The 13,478-nt window shown below is 38.7% G+C and overlaps 1 protein-coding gene across 1 annotated transcript; it reads right to left on the minus strand.

Moving 5' to 3' along the window:
- Positions 1-331: 331 nt before the first annotated feature.
- fam81b (family with sequence similarity 81 member B) lies at positions 332-13,161 on the minus strand. Its single transcript, XM_062417190.1, has 9 exons — positions 13,081-13,161; positions 11,934-11,986; positions 11,190-11,397; positions 10,006-10,124; positions 6,266-6,395; positions 4,991-5,097; positions 2,731-2,866; positions 1,911-2,112; positions 332-465 (listed from the first exon to the last, which is right to left on the minus strand). Exons 1-9 carry the CDS (start codon positions 13,159-13,161, stop codon positions 332-334), a joined length of 1,170 nt encoding a protein of 389 aa, XP_062273174.1.
- Positions 13,162-13,478: the final 317 nt, after the last annotated feature.

A 13,478-nucleotide genomic window follows, 5' to 3' on the forward strand; every position in this document is an offset into this window, starting at 1 on the left:
TATTTGGTGCTTTCATGTTAAAAAAAATATTGATTAAGTTCAGGTGAAATGGTAGATAATCTTGTTGACTTTTTAAATTGCACACAATTAATCGCAATTGATATTGTCAGTTATGAATGATGATTTAATGTCTGTAATCACATGCCAAAACTCAGTTTCATCCGTCAGCAGACCGAAGTTATGTACACAGTGAACTCATAGAAGCTGGGAATAGACTCGGTGAGGAAACACACCACATTGTCACCCATAGGACGCCTTTTTGGTGTGTGACTCAAACCATTTCTCAGGACAAGTGTGAGAGTAAAACAGAGCTCCTCTTCAGCTGATAATGTCACGACTCATTAAGCTCTGCCACCTTGCTGCAGATGAGCCTGATATCCTTCTGAAGCTTCTCCTTGTCAAGGCAGGATTTGATGTCGCCTATCTGCCTCAGGGACTCAATGGCATCATGCACAGACAGGAAACCTGTCCAAAAGAGAGACAAAGTGTACAGATGATCATCAGACATTATTGTTTGTATGAATTATGTGTATTTTAATGGAGGTGCAATGAATGTGATGCATCTAATACTGTAGAAAAAGCACTGAAACCTAGCTAACCTAACCTAGCTATGGCCCAATGATTTGCAATACCTTTCTGCAATAGATCAAGCTTGGTAATACCGCTGGCAGAGATGGCAGGAGAGACCATTCTGTATTTGAGTGCTGCTAGTGATTGAGGTCTTATAATGGTACTGAGATTAGCTTGTGGTGTGCTTGCACAGTATTCATAACTATGACAACCATGACAACATTAACTTTGTGCTAGCTTATCTTGTTGCAAATGTGTTGGTTCTAATCTGAAGGCTAAAGAAACCATCTTAACCAACCTTTTTAACAGGCAGTGATACTTGCTGTTAGTTTGATATCGCACTCACATCCTTATATTCTCAGTTTTTAATATCTGGATATAATTTTCTGTGATTCAACTCATCACTTATCATAATTTCACTGGATAGTTCATAACATACTGCCTAAAATAGATATATTTTTCAATATCACGTAACTTAAGGAAATGATTGTGAACTGTGATGTGCAGAGGATAATCTCTTTCTCCTTCTTTTTCTGACTCCTCGCCTGTCTTGTGCCGATTATTTACGACCAGCATCAATTATGCATTGCTTTTCTCTCTTCTCCTACCATCGCCTTCCATATATTCATCCTACACTTTAAATAGATTAATGGATGGATGGCTCTCTAGCACTGAGATCTGTGGCTCAGCTGTGATTCATAGAGCAGTTTACCCCTTATTTACTTTGTCTCTTCTATTTGTTTACTCTTTAATAATAGCTGGAGACTCAGAAGGGACTGACAAAAAGTGGAGAAGGCTTGAGATCTAGTGCCAGGGCTCCTGGGAAATGTGCATCCAATAGGTAGAGCAATGAGATGTGGTTGGACGTCACCAGCAGTTTGATAGAGAGCTGAGCAGGCTAGCTGGCTGTGTATTTACATGGCTTGTCCTATGACTTATTTGATTCGAGGTAACTATATAAAGCAGCTGTAGCTCATATTCAGCTAATTCCCTCTTGTTTGAAATTCCTGATGTATTTTTATTTAAGATCAGGAGCCTGTGTTAGTTTTATGGTAGTGGTACCACTGGACGAAGATATCTCTCTTCTTATGCTTAATTTAAGATGCTATTGTCACTATATGAAATATTAAGCATCTCATTTTCAGGCAAAAGAAATGGAGCATATTAGTCAAGTCAGGACACTTCAGTTTATGACTAATTATATACATGACCCTCTCTCTGTCTGTCTGTCTCTTTTGTGAGGTGTTTTTAATTTTTTTCAATAAACAATAAAATATGTGTAGTATGTGCATATTTACTCACTGATGACAGGAAGTTACCAACAGTTGTCACCCACCCACCTTTGTGGTATTCCTGTTTGAGCAGCTGCAGCTCTCGATGGAGGCTGTTCTCTACTGAGGACATTCTTTTACCGAGTTTGGTTTCGGAGCGTTTCAGCTGATCTGCCTGACGGTGGTCGGTTTTATCCCACTGGGTCTCAAACTGCTCCACACGGGCCTCCAGAGCATGCAGTCGCTCAACTAATCTAGACTCTGCCTGTAACTGAACATAAAACATCACACACTTTTTATTTAGCATATGTGAATAGTCGTAAACATAAATTTTTATCTGAATGTAGCTCTTTATAACATTTGAACGTAACAAGTTTACAACCACATTATTTTTGAAATATTACTGTAACTGACAAGTAACACAATGTAGAAATACCAGTGAGAGGACTGGCTGCCTCCATACTTAATTTTACTTTTTCTCCATGGCACAAAACAAGAACTTTCAGAGATTTGTGCAATGGCAGAGGACAAAAAGGTCAATGGGAAAACAAAGTGCAACATGCTTATCCAGCTTAGTGAAACTGCATTTGAATAAATGCATAGAAGCATAATAAGACACAACTGCCTCTTTAGTAAGTTCCTAGGCAAAAGCCTCTCTTTAACCCTCTACTAATTAATTAGCGTTTATTCTTATAAGTGTTTTTTTTCTGCTGAGTCATAATAGCAGAAAGCATGATTCATCCTGCTCATTTGGAAACCACACAGAAATAAGTTGTTGTTTTTTCAGAAATAGAAAAGCTAATAGTTGAAAAAGAGAATGTATAAATGTGACTTGGATTTTCTCATTGTGAAAATTGTTGCAGCAGTGTAGTTCAAACAGCTACAGTACCATTGTGTCGTGCAGTTGGGTGCGGAGCTGCTGGCTGCTCTGTGCATGTGTCTGGACAGAGCTGTGGAGCTGTTGCTCTGTCTGCTTCTTCAGCGTGTCTGTTCGCTCCTTGGCTTCCTTTAGGTCACTTGATATCCTGAAAAAAACATCAGAATGTATGATTTCAAGAGCACCGGGAAAATGTAGTAACAGATTAAAACTGCAAACTTGCAGGTTTCAGTTATTGGTCTAAACACAAAAAACTTTAGTTGAAGTACAGTAGACAAGTATATTTTGTGGTGCACAGACTGGTAAATACCTGGCAACCGGAGGACTGAGCCAGCATGCTCGCAGTAAATTTGAAACCATTATATACAAACTCATACTTGGCACTTCCAGCTGCCTAGCATTTGATAAATAGTTTGTCAGTTTCCAAAACCCATGCTTTATTGACACCCCTTGTTTAACATTCTGGACTAAAATATTCTGTCACTATTATATAGTTAAATTATATTAAAAGCAAAATGCTTTTGTTCTGCTCTTTGAAGCTGCTTGAAAGTGTTTCGTCAGCGTTTCTTTGGTAATTAGAGGTGAGCCCTTTTTTAGCATTTTTTAAAAAATTATTTGGCTTGATGCTAAACTCAGCAGGCAGTGCTACTATATGGAGGCACATATTCTCACATTTGCATGCACACTTACACAATCAAATACCAGAATGCACATCTACACGCATGCACACCTATGCACAGGAAATTGAGAAAGAGTGCATGCATGTTGTTTATCTTATGACCTTTGTATTGCTCTGAGCAGTGTGTTTGTGAAAGCAGAACACATTTCCTTCTCCCTGCAATACTGGAAGAAGTTGATATTAATATGGCTATTTGCAGTTCACATCGCTCACATAATCTTATGGGTTAAGTGATGTTAAAACATCTCAGAGGAATGCTGCAACCTTAGACATGCTCAATGAAATAGTGTGGGCTGTGTTGTACTGCAGGACATGACACACAGTGTCTCATTGGGAATTCTCTCTTGGGTCTACTTTTCTGTTATAACAGATATCTGGCCCTTCCATTCAGTTGATCTTCTTTCTCCTAACTCTTTTTTCCTGAACCCTTTAAAATGGACGATCGATGAGGCAAATGCCAGGTGTGTGTGTGTGTGTGTGTGTGTGTGTGTGTGTGTGTGTGTGTGTTTGTCTGCACTACAAAACAGTCTCCTGCTACAAATTATAGATCTACTGCTGGAGAACCACCTCATTTATTACACCACGCTGTCTGCCTAATCTGGCTAATGTTGATAGTTGGTAGGCCGGACGTTCACCAGACAACATAACAGCTGATCTACAGAGTTCCAAATGTCATTGTAGGACCCTTTGAAATCAGCTGTGTCTGCTTCAAAATGACTTGGCCACACATGAAGTTGAAAGAGTAAATAAACTTTAAATAAATCTATTTCAAGATAAATACAGCAACAGTCAAACCTGGACAGGTGGAGGGCAGAGTATTGTAAATCTGGACAGAATCAAAAGGTATGAACAAGACAATGGCCACACTTACCAGTCAGCACACTGAATACAAAATTGTTTAAAAAATGTATTTAACTTTATTGATATCAAGGTAAAACTCTGATTATGGTGTTTGCATGGTTTTCAGCAACCCAATTTCCCCACAAAACATAAGCTCATGTTGTTCAGAGCACTTAAATCATAAAGGTTGTGTTACCTATAGTGCCAGTTTAATTAATATTTTTATTTCAAGTATTATACACCAAAAAGGGCCCAGCTCACATGGGCTTACAAAACACACCTTACATGACCTATATTAAAACGTTTTTGCTGGCTTCAAAGGTTTTTTAACCAGGCTAATGGCTTGGCTCTTTGGATGGTAATGTCGGCCTGTCAGCTCGCCACTTTTGTACAGATGCAAACATCTCAAAAACTACTGGAAGGATTGCCATAACATTTTATTGTAAATTTTAATTTTAAAGAAACATTTGATATCTGCAATTACACCCATCCCTATCAGTTTCAGCTTTACTTTATGTTAAATGCTAATTAGCAAATGTCAGGATGCTAACATGCTTGAAAACAATGAACCTGCTAAATATTACCTGCTCAACCATGATGCTGTAGTAGTGTACCCCCATACAGCAGACACTCTACACAAAAACCACTCCATGAAAAGTGAAGGAAGAAGAAATCTGCATATATAAACACACACACACACGCCTCAGTAATTTAAAAAAAAGTAGGTCAGCTTGTTTTAATTAATGGCCTCACCTTGCTTCTAGGAGGTGAACTTGTCTATGCAGATCAGACATGGAGCTCCTTTGGCCCTGGGAATGCTCTGTCAGTGACGCCTCCAGTCTGCCCAGGTCATGATAAAACTGGAAAAAGGAAAACAAAAAACAAGTAACGATAGAGTGTTTTGTGGCACCGGCTCCATGATTGACCTTGCACCCTTTGCATTTTCTGCTCAGTCAAGCTGGTTGAGCCATTTGCACCACTCCTGTAGTCTTTCAGGAAGACTGGGACTAACAGTAGTGACCCACTTTCTCTGCTTTTTCAATTATCTTTATGGCACATGCTTGACCACTGCTCCAAAGCTAATGTGCTTCCATCACAATGATTTACCACCCTGCGCTACCAACAGAACTGAGTGCAGGCAGATTCACTGTATGCGCACAGTATGTGTATAGATATACTGTAGTCAGGTTTAGATTTAGTTAAGTGATAGAGAGCATTATAACATCAGACATACATGGTCTTATATTGGTTTTAGTATTTTTTCAGATATTAATAAAAGAAGAAAAAGCAAAACAAAACAACTGAATACAAATGCGGCAGTGAAGGCTGTTTATGGAGAGACCGCATGCAGATTCTATTCACATCTCATTTCCTCCTTTCAGAGTCTGTGGTTGTGGTGAAGCCTCCGAGTTGACTTGATAAGACTGGTTTCACTCAGCAGCTTTAAGCTCCAAAACATCTGATATCCACTTTAGATACTTTTTCATACATGCAAGCTGCATTTAAATGAACATAATCATCCTTTTGTACTGATATAGTCACAAAGGATTATTCCTTATTTGAGACTGTATTGTTTACATCCAGTCTCAAATAAGGTGGGCTAAGGATTAGGTTAGCACCATTTAAGAACTATCAAAACAATATTCAACAAACCTTCCACACTTTATGCTACACATTTCATGACGTTTCTACTTTTGAGGATAATTCAGTCACATCCAAGTTTTAATGTCTTGAATGTCACAATGAAGAATAATTTGTTTTTTGAAGTTATCTTTGTGTTGACGGGTGATGGACATTATACATTTGCCACATAATAATGATCACAACAGAACTCAACAGCAGTAATGCTACACTCAGCTGCTGTATACCTATTGTAGACAATAGATTAATTTTTCATACTGACTGATTTACTTTTAGGCATCTAGTAAAGTCCACACCATGTACACAGCCGTATAGAGTATAGACTTAAGTTAAACCACTGTCTTATGTCTCTACTGCCTTTGTCAGCACTGACTCTTGGTCTCTCACTTTGACTTCAAGCTCTTGAAGCCGTGCATCCATTGCTGACCGGAGCTCCGTCACCTCCTGCTGCAGTCTAATCACCTGCCGCTCCCAAAAGCTCACATCAGCGCTCAGCTTGGAAATGCTGGCATCACACCTGAGATGATACACAGGGAAGCAGATAGGGATGGTGAGAGACTACTTAATCAGAACAGCTGGATGGCAGCGAGTAAAGGTAGCACCATTCAGAATTCAATTCAAAGTGTTTTACGAGGGCATATATTACATTGAAAAGAACACATTAACATTGCATTTGAAAGTAAGAAGTACTCCACTCCATTAACAGAGAGTTTTGATACAAAATAGATGAGGTGATAAACTATAGATCATTATAGATTAAACTACCCAGCAGTAGCTACAAACATTAAAATTATGTTAAATTAACATTTAAATGTTTCTTTTAAGGCAATAGGTCTGTAATCATACAAGTAAAATGGAACAGTAAAACTTCGAATAACAGAAGTAAAACTTTAAATGCAGGGCTTGTAATGGAGTATTTATATATTGCAGTATTGTGACTTTATGCATCTGAATACCTCTTCCATCACTTGGAGCAGCATGTTTCTGCACATTGTTTTTCTCTTTCCCTCTGTTCTGAAAGCAATTTTGTTTTCTAACAGGCTAATAATTGACACTCTCACGTCATTGTTTTACAGTTTTCATGAGCGTTTGGCATTGAAAAGGAAAGATCAGTTCTCCTATCATCTAACAATTGAGTTGATGCGACTGGAAATTGTAGTTGTTTTAGGGGGAGCAACACTTTTTACAATGATTGCTTTGAAAAGCTCTCTGTTACAATTCTGTACAATTCACTGTTTGGTGTAAAGTTGAATAGCACATTACCTGGATAGGTTTCTACATCTCTATCAACATATGAGTCAAGTTGTGTGCAGGGGTTGCAGCAGTTCTTCCAGTGAAGCAGTTGTCCATTAATCTATACAATGCGGGGGTTCCTACATTGACAATATATATATATTTTTTTAAGTGTTTAAGTGCCCTTTGGGCATAATCTAAAAATTCCACCCATGTTCTCAATTATCTTTTCTATAAAAGGTAGATTTGATATGGGCCTGTAGTTATTTATTTAATTAGGCCTGACTGAAGAGAACTATTGACTATTAGTAGTACTTCTTAAAAACATTTTAAAAAAGCTTGTAGGCTGCAGGTAGTAGGTCTATGGTGTTGGACAATTTCGGACAGGTTTGCATAATTTAGGCTGTGAAAATGTGCCACCTTAACTATTGTGAGCACAGGCAACATAGTCATTTTATCTGATATGGCTTTACAGACTTTGCCTTATTCTCAGAATCTTACCTATAAAAAACGATGCAAAGTAATTGCATGACTTGATGGATAGCAGTTCAGGAAGGGCTGATGCTGAGGTGACGTTGCTGACAACACTAAATAAGGTGCGTGCATGAGAGTTTGGTTTTTCACCAACTGCGTTCTGCCTGTCTACGCCCTCTGTTTTGAGTTTTTGCCAGTGTGGCATTCCTCCATGGTGCTTTTTCCTTTCCATAGACAACTTTGATCCTCATGGGAGCAATGGTGTCAGTAATATTTATAATTTTTGAGCTAAAGGTCATTGACAGGAACTGAAGGCATAAATAGTTTGGGTTTAAAAGCCTTTCTGAATAAAGTACATGTTTTCATTGATATAGTGTTTTCTCATTACCTCTGTTATAATTATTCTGTTGTTAGCAGCGATGGCTATTTTAAATAAAACACAGTAATGATCAGAAAGGACAGCATCAGTCACCACACTACATGTGTAGACCCTTGGAAATAACTAGATCCAGAATATGTCCCTTGTTAGGTGTTGAGTTTGTCTCATGCTGGGAAAGTCCAACGTTGTCCAGGATGTACAGAAGTTCTTTAGCTCTGTCATCTATGGCATTATCAATATGAATGTTAAAATCACCCTGTATAGCAACATTGTCAAAAAGAAATGGAATTGAGCAAAAGGTGAGAGAAAACAGGGGAGGAGGATCTGTACTGAAGCACGCACAGTTCGGATGTCAGACAGCCAGACGAGTATACAGATAAAAGAAGACAGGTGACCTTATCAGTACTTTCAAAGGTAAGGTCAAGGAGGCCAAAAAGCTGTGCTGAATCCTCAGCAGTGAAACTTTGCCCTTTGGATGCTGAACAAACACATTTGCATTTTCTAGTGGATAAACGTTTCTATCTACTGATGAGAACACAGGCAAAACATGACAGCCAATCACAGAGGCAAATTAATTCAACAGATTTATCACTGAACACAATCAGAACATGAAGCAGATGACCACATACAACCTCTTGCTTCTGACATATTCTCCATCATGTTTGTGTGAAATGCATAAACTATGCTTATGCTTATTATCAGTACAACAATTTAGCTCTCTTCCTTTCTATGCTTAAGATGCAATCACTCTGCATGCAAAGTTTTTCTCTGCCAATCTCTATCAGTGTTAGTGCCTGCATATGTTGATACAATACTTCTGATAACATACAGTGAAAGCTCAATAACAAAATCCTGCAGCTAATTATTGAGATGACCAGTGTGAGGTTTGGGGTATTTCCCAGCAGACCACTACATCTCTTTCATAAAGAACTCCACTGAACAAAACAGTTCATCAAAAACCACAGGCGCTAAGCTTGCTTGATTATTTATGACCAACACCAGAGGTCATTAGACTGAGTATGTGAGGCTTTTCTACAGCCCATATTGGACCATATATCAGCTGTTTGTTGAGTAATAGGCAATTTCTCTCCTCACCATTGAGCTGCTGAACACCATGATGGAAGCAGGCCTTTTGTGAAACAACATGTTGAAAACATTACACTGTGATCTTATTGCCTGATAAGAAATTAGATTATTTCAGATGTTTTGACCAATGATTGCTTGGAATGCTGTATTTTTCATTCAAATAATCCAACCTTCATAGTTATGCTGCAAAAATGCCAAATCTAATGCAAGTCCTGTTAAATAGAGTGTTAGGATGACTTCCTCTCTTCAGCTTTCCAGTCTAATAAGAGCAAACTGCACAGACACTAAATAATGAGCAAGAGCTAATCAGCATCTAGAACGTGTTCAAACCTAGAAACTTCACTCTGGTAGGAACGTAATAACGATTGTGTGCGTGTGTGTATCCCCAAGCTACTTTTGGGGATACATTTCAGACTTAGGACCAGTTAATTGGGGTCAACTTGTCCAATTGGGGACAAAAGTCATGTAACCAATTTGGAAAAAACAAATTTTTGGGTCAGTGGTTAAGTTTAGAGTAAGGCAAGTAGTGGTGATGGTTAGGGTTAGGGTAAGTCTCCAGGAAATTAATGTAAGTCTATGTCATGTCCCCAAAAGTAATCATAATCTGATGTATGTATGTGTGTGTGTGTGTGTGTGTGTGTGTGTGTGTGTGTGTGTGTGTGTGTGTGTGTGTGTGTGTGTGTGTGTGTGTGTGTGTGCGTGTGCTCAAGTGCCACAGTGGGTTGGAAGAGAGCATGAGACTGTGAAGAGCTGCCAGACAGGATGCAGGCTATTTCATTAGAGAAGGAGATAAACAAGTAAGATATCTGCAAAGAAAGTTAATTAGTGAGATCAGCAGTGCATTAGACCTAGGACAAAATAATTGTAGCATTTTACAGACTTTGTTGTTTGTTCCTTTTTGTTTGCTGTCTGCAAACAACAAGCTGTCTGCAAACAATAAACCTGGTGTGCATACCTGGCTACTCTTCCTCGTAGGTCTCCGATGCCAACTATATTCTTCTGGTCGAGGTTTTGAACAGCCAGTGTGGTTGCAGAGGTGACAAAGTCTCGCTGGGCGGTCTGTTTCTCCAGTGCCTGCTCAGAACAAAGAGAGCAACCTTCATAAGTGATCAGTTTATTGATTGAAATAATATAGAGATATGTTACGAAAATGAAAATGACCTGGCAGAAAACTAATGATGGTAACTGATTATGGCATTTTAATGCTGTCACCTCAACTGTTACTGAAGGATGGTGAACTTGATGTCTTTTGCTGAGAGAGAAATTCCAAATTACCAGAAATGTCATCATGCTTGTCTATGCTGCATCTACATGAATAATCATAGCATAGTATAGGCCCGTTCACATTTATGCAACGTGTCTCTGATAACCCAGCACCAAAGAGATGTCTCTTTGCTTTAACTAATAGTGACCGTGTGATGTTGCTTTCATCTGATTTAGCAGAGTATTCACTTCATGGCTTATCTTATTATTTCTTCTGTGCCGAATTAATTAGATCTTAGAGATTAATGTAATATTTCACATAATGTCAACCTCTAATCATGTTAATGGTCCATTTGGTATGCACTAATGAAGCATTGCATTACATGTGCACGCTCTGTTTCTGTAAGGCATGTTAGCAAAGTGTCACTTGATGTTCTGCTTGGTCAAAGATGACTCCAAACACACACACGTCAAACTCTCTCAGTCCACCCTTTTCCAGTAATTCTTCTGACTGACATTTTTTAGAAGCAATTGCATAGCGTGATGATTATTATTTAACAACGTACTGGGAACATCATTAGTGTTTCTGCTTATATAGTCAAAATGTCTTAGAGGTGGTGATGATGAGGGAAGGAGTCAGAGAGGCTTTGCTGAAGACCGTTCTATCAGACATAATCAAATCAGCTGTGAGTTTGTCAGCATGAGTGTATGTCTAGATGTGTGCAGCACATCAAAAGAGATGTGGAGAAGAGAGCAGATAAAAGAATGGGGAGGAAAAGAAGACCACAGAGATGAACAATTACTTTATCTGCATAGTGAGAGATTTCAGATATTCACCACAAAACAAACACAAAGGCTGCAAGGATGCATGACTGTACAGCACATGACAATACAACACCTTATCTATTAATCTCTACTGTCTATCAACTTGTGAACCTGTATATCCATGCTGAGCTGTTTGACAATTCGTGTAATAGTGAGTATGTGGTTCTCCAGCAGCTTATGGAAAAGGACCTCAGCCTGGAAGGAGCCTTGGGTGGACCACAGGCTAGCAGCCGCCTCTTCTTTGATCCTGAAAGCCTGCTCAAGCAGCACATCCAGCGTCTTTTCCTGACTACTGAGACCACCCTCGAAGACATCAGGCCTTAATTGTGAAACAAACAGAAACAGAAAAACAAGTCTGGAGTTCTAGAAGCTCTTTATTATCCATTTTGTTTTGCAAATCATGCAAAGTCATGTGAGTATCTTTTCTGGCACTAGGGGAGGAACACATTTAGAGGGAAAGAATCCATAATATAATGAAGCAGTCAACTACCCAGAAGAATAATGAAGACAGAATGAGATGGTATGCATTACCCGCAGGTCATTCTCAAACCAGATCTCTCACTGACTTCACGGCCCTCTGCGTGCTGTGTCACCCTGCCTGATGCTTTTGTGGATTAAGGATTAATTTGATCAGTGTGATTCACAGCAGTGTTAGAAAGGTCGCTGGTGGTTCCCAACCTTATTTCCATCCCATCAGAGGGGGAGATAAAACGTATTACTCTTCACAGATTGATTTTAGAATTGAATTGGTGAGCCACAGGAACCAAGAAAGATGAACAATGTGAAGGCAAGTTTTGATGGTATATAAAAAATATAAAACACAATACAAAACAGTAAATCAGAATGAAAAGTTACCTGCTGTGATACTGGTGGGCCTTTAACTTGGACTCATGTGACATGCTGCTTGTCTAAAAAGAAAAGAAAAATCATGTAGGGGAGAGTGGAATAAGTTGAGCCAGAGGGTAAATTGATCCACCCCCTGTATCTAGGCAACTGTACACATTTGTTATTATGTGACCATAAATTCTGCAAGCACCCTTTATTTCTCTTTGGCTGTGATGGAGAGAAGTTCATTGTGCTGTGGTAAATATGTTTTTCCCCACAAAAAAGCATTTTTTTGCTTGTCAAAGTAAATTTTCTACATTTCAGCTATAATGACTGTTATGTCAAAGCAAATGTATCCAGGTCTAAAAACATATCATACATGTTGATGATGCCCCAGTATATTAAACCATGTAACTCGTTTAGCTAAAGATTAGCCTGAATTGCTAAACTAGGCTGTTTCCAAAATGGGAGCTGTGGATCAAAGTGAGCCAAATGCCTTGGGGTAAATTGAGCCAGTGGTTCAACTTCCTCACCATGAGGCAAAAGTTAATTTAAGTCTAAAAAGTGTAAAATGGTATTTCAATGCCCAGACCCAAACGGACATTGGCGGTGATCCAGAATGAAAATCTGCAGAATTCTGTCGAATGTTTTTTTTTGCTTGTAATGTGATAGATCATATTTACTGAAGATAAGAAATATAGTTTCCAGTGAATTAGAGCTCAACCATATTGTTCTGGGAATGAAAACAAGCTTTTGCCCACTGATATAAAATACATATCTTTTCCTGTCTTTGTTCATATTGCTGTTAGCTACTATGACTCACAAATAGTGACGTGTGGTTTTATAAGTCCACTGTGGCTGGCTACTTACACAAAGTCATATTCAATTGGGTGAACTTTTGTAAATTCCTCTGAGCACATTATGAGCAAACATTTGAGACTAGTTTGCAGAAAAAGATGTAATAATGTAAAAATACTGATTTTATGGCATATTTGGCATATAATAAGAGATAAATAAGTAATTAATACAGGGACAATGGATTAAAAGTGAGAAAAGGTAATTTTCATTCCACCAGGTCTTAACATTTTGAGTTTCACAAGTAGTATCTTTATTGGGGAAAAGCCTATGGAAATCTGCGGGAACAGATTCTGTGTGGGCCTGATTATTATAAAAGTACTGGCTGTTGCCTCAGGAGGTAGAGCGGTTGACCAATAATTGGAAGATCGGTGGTTTGATTCTCGGCTTCTCCAGTCCACATGTTGATGTATCCTTGGGCAAGATACTTGACCCCAAATTGCCCCCAATGGCTGTGCCAACGGTGTGTGAATGGGTGAATGTGACTTGTAGTTTAAGAGTACTTTTACCCCAAAGAAATACTGTGAACTGCCATTTGTATTAACAGACAGAAACAAGATCCCTGTCCCCTGTTTTGTAGGTAGGGTGTGCAAAAGATCAGATGATTCAGTAGGTCAACTAAGGCTAAGTGATCTTATCGTGCAGGTAAATACAGTAGGCCTATCTTGAAAGAATGAGTACTATTATTTTCGGTCAAGATTGGTTCAATAACTTTAAACT

The sequence above is a fragment of the Scomber scombrus genome, chromosome 4 (assembly GCF_963691925.1).
Source record: "Scomber scombrus chromosome 4, fScoSco1.1, whole genome shotgun sequence".
In the NCBI taxonomy this organism is placed as follows: Eukaryota; Metazoa; Chordata; class Actinopteri; order Scombriformes; family Scombridae; genus Scomber; species Scomber scombrus.

Bases quoted from the DNA above. Each gene is read 5' to 3' on its own strand.
- fam81b (XM_062417190.1), bottom strand. From the start codon at position 13,161: ATGTGGACTGGAGAAGCCGAGAATCAAACCACCGATCTTCCAATTATT. The intron at 6,396-10,005 runs GTATGCACACCA...GTATCATCTCAG, and splicing joins CTACGAGGAAGAGTAGCCAG to GTGTGATGCCAGCATTTCCA. The intron at 466-1,910 runs GTGGGTGGGTGA...TCTTTTGGACAG, and splicing joins CAAACAGGAATACCACAAAG to GTTTCCTGTCTGTGCATGAT.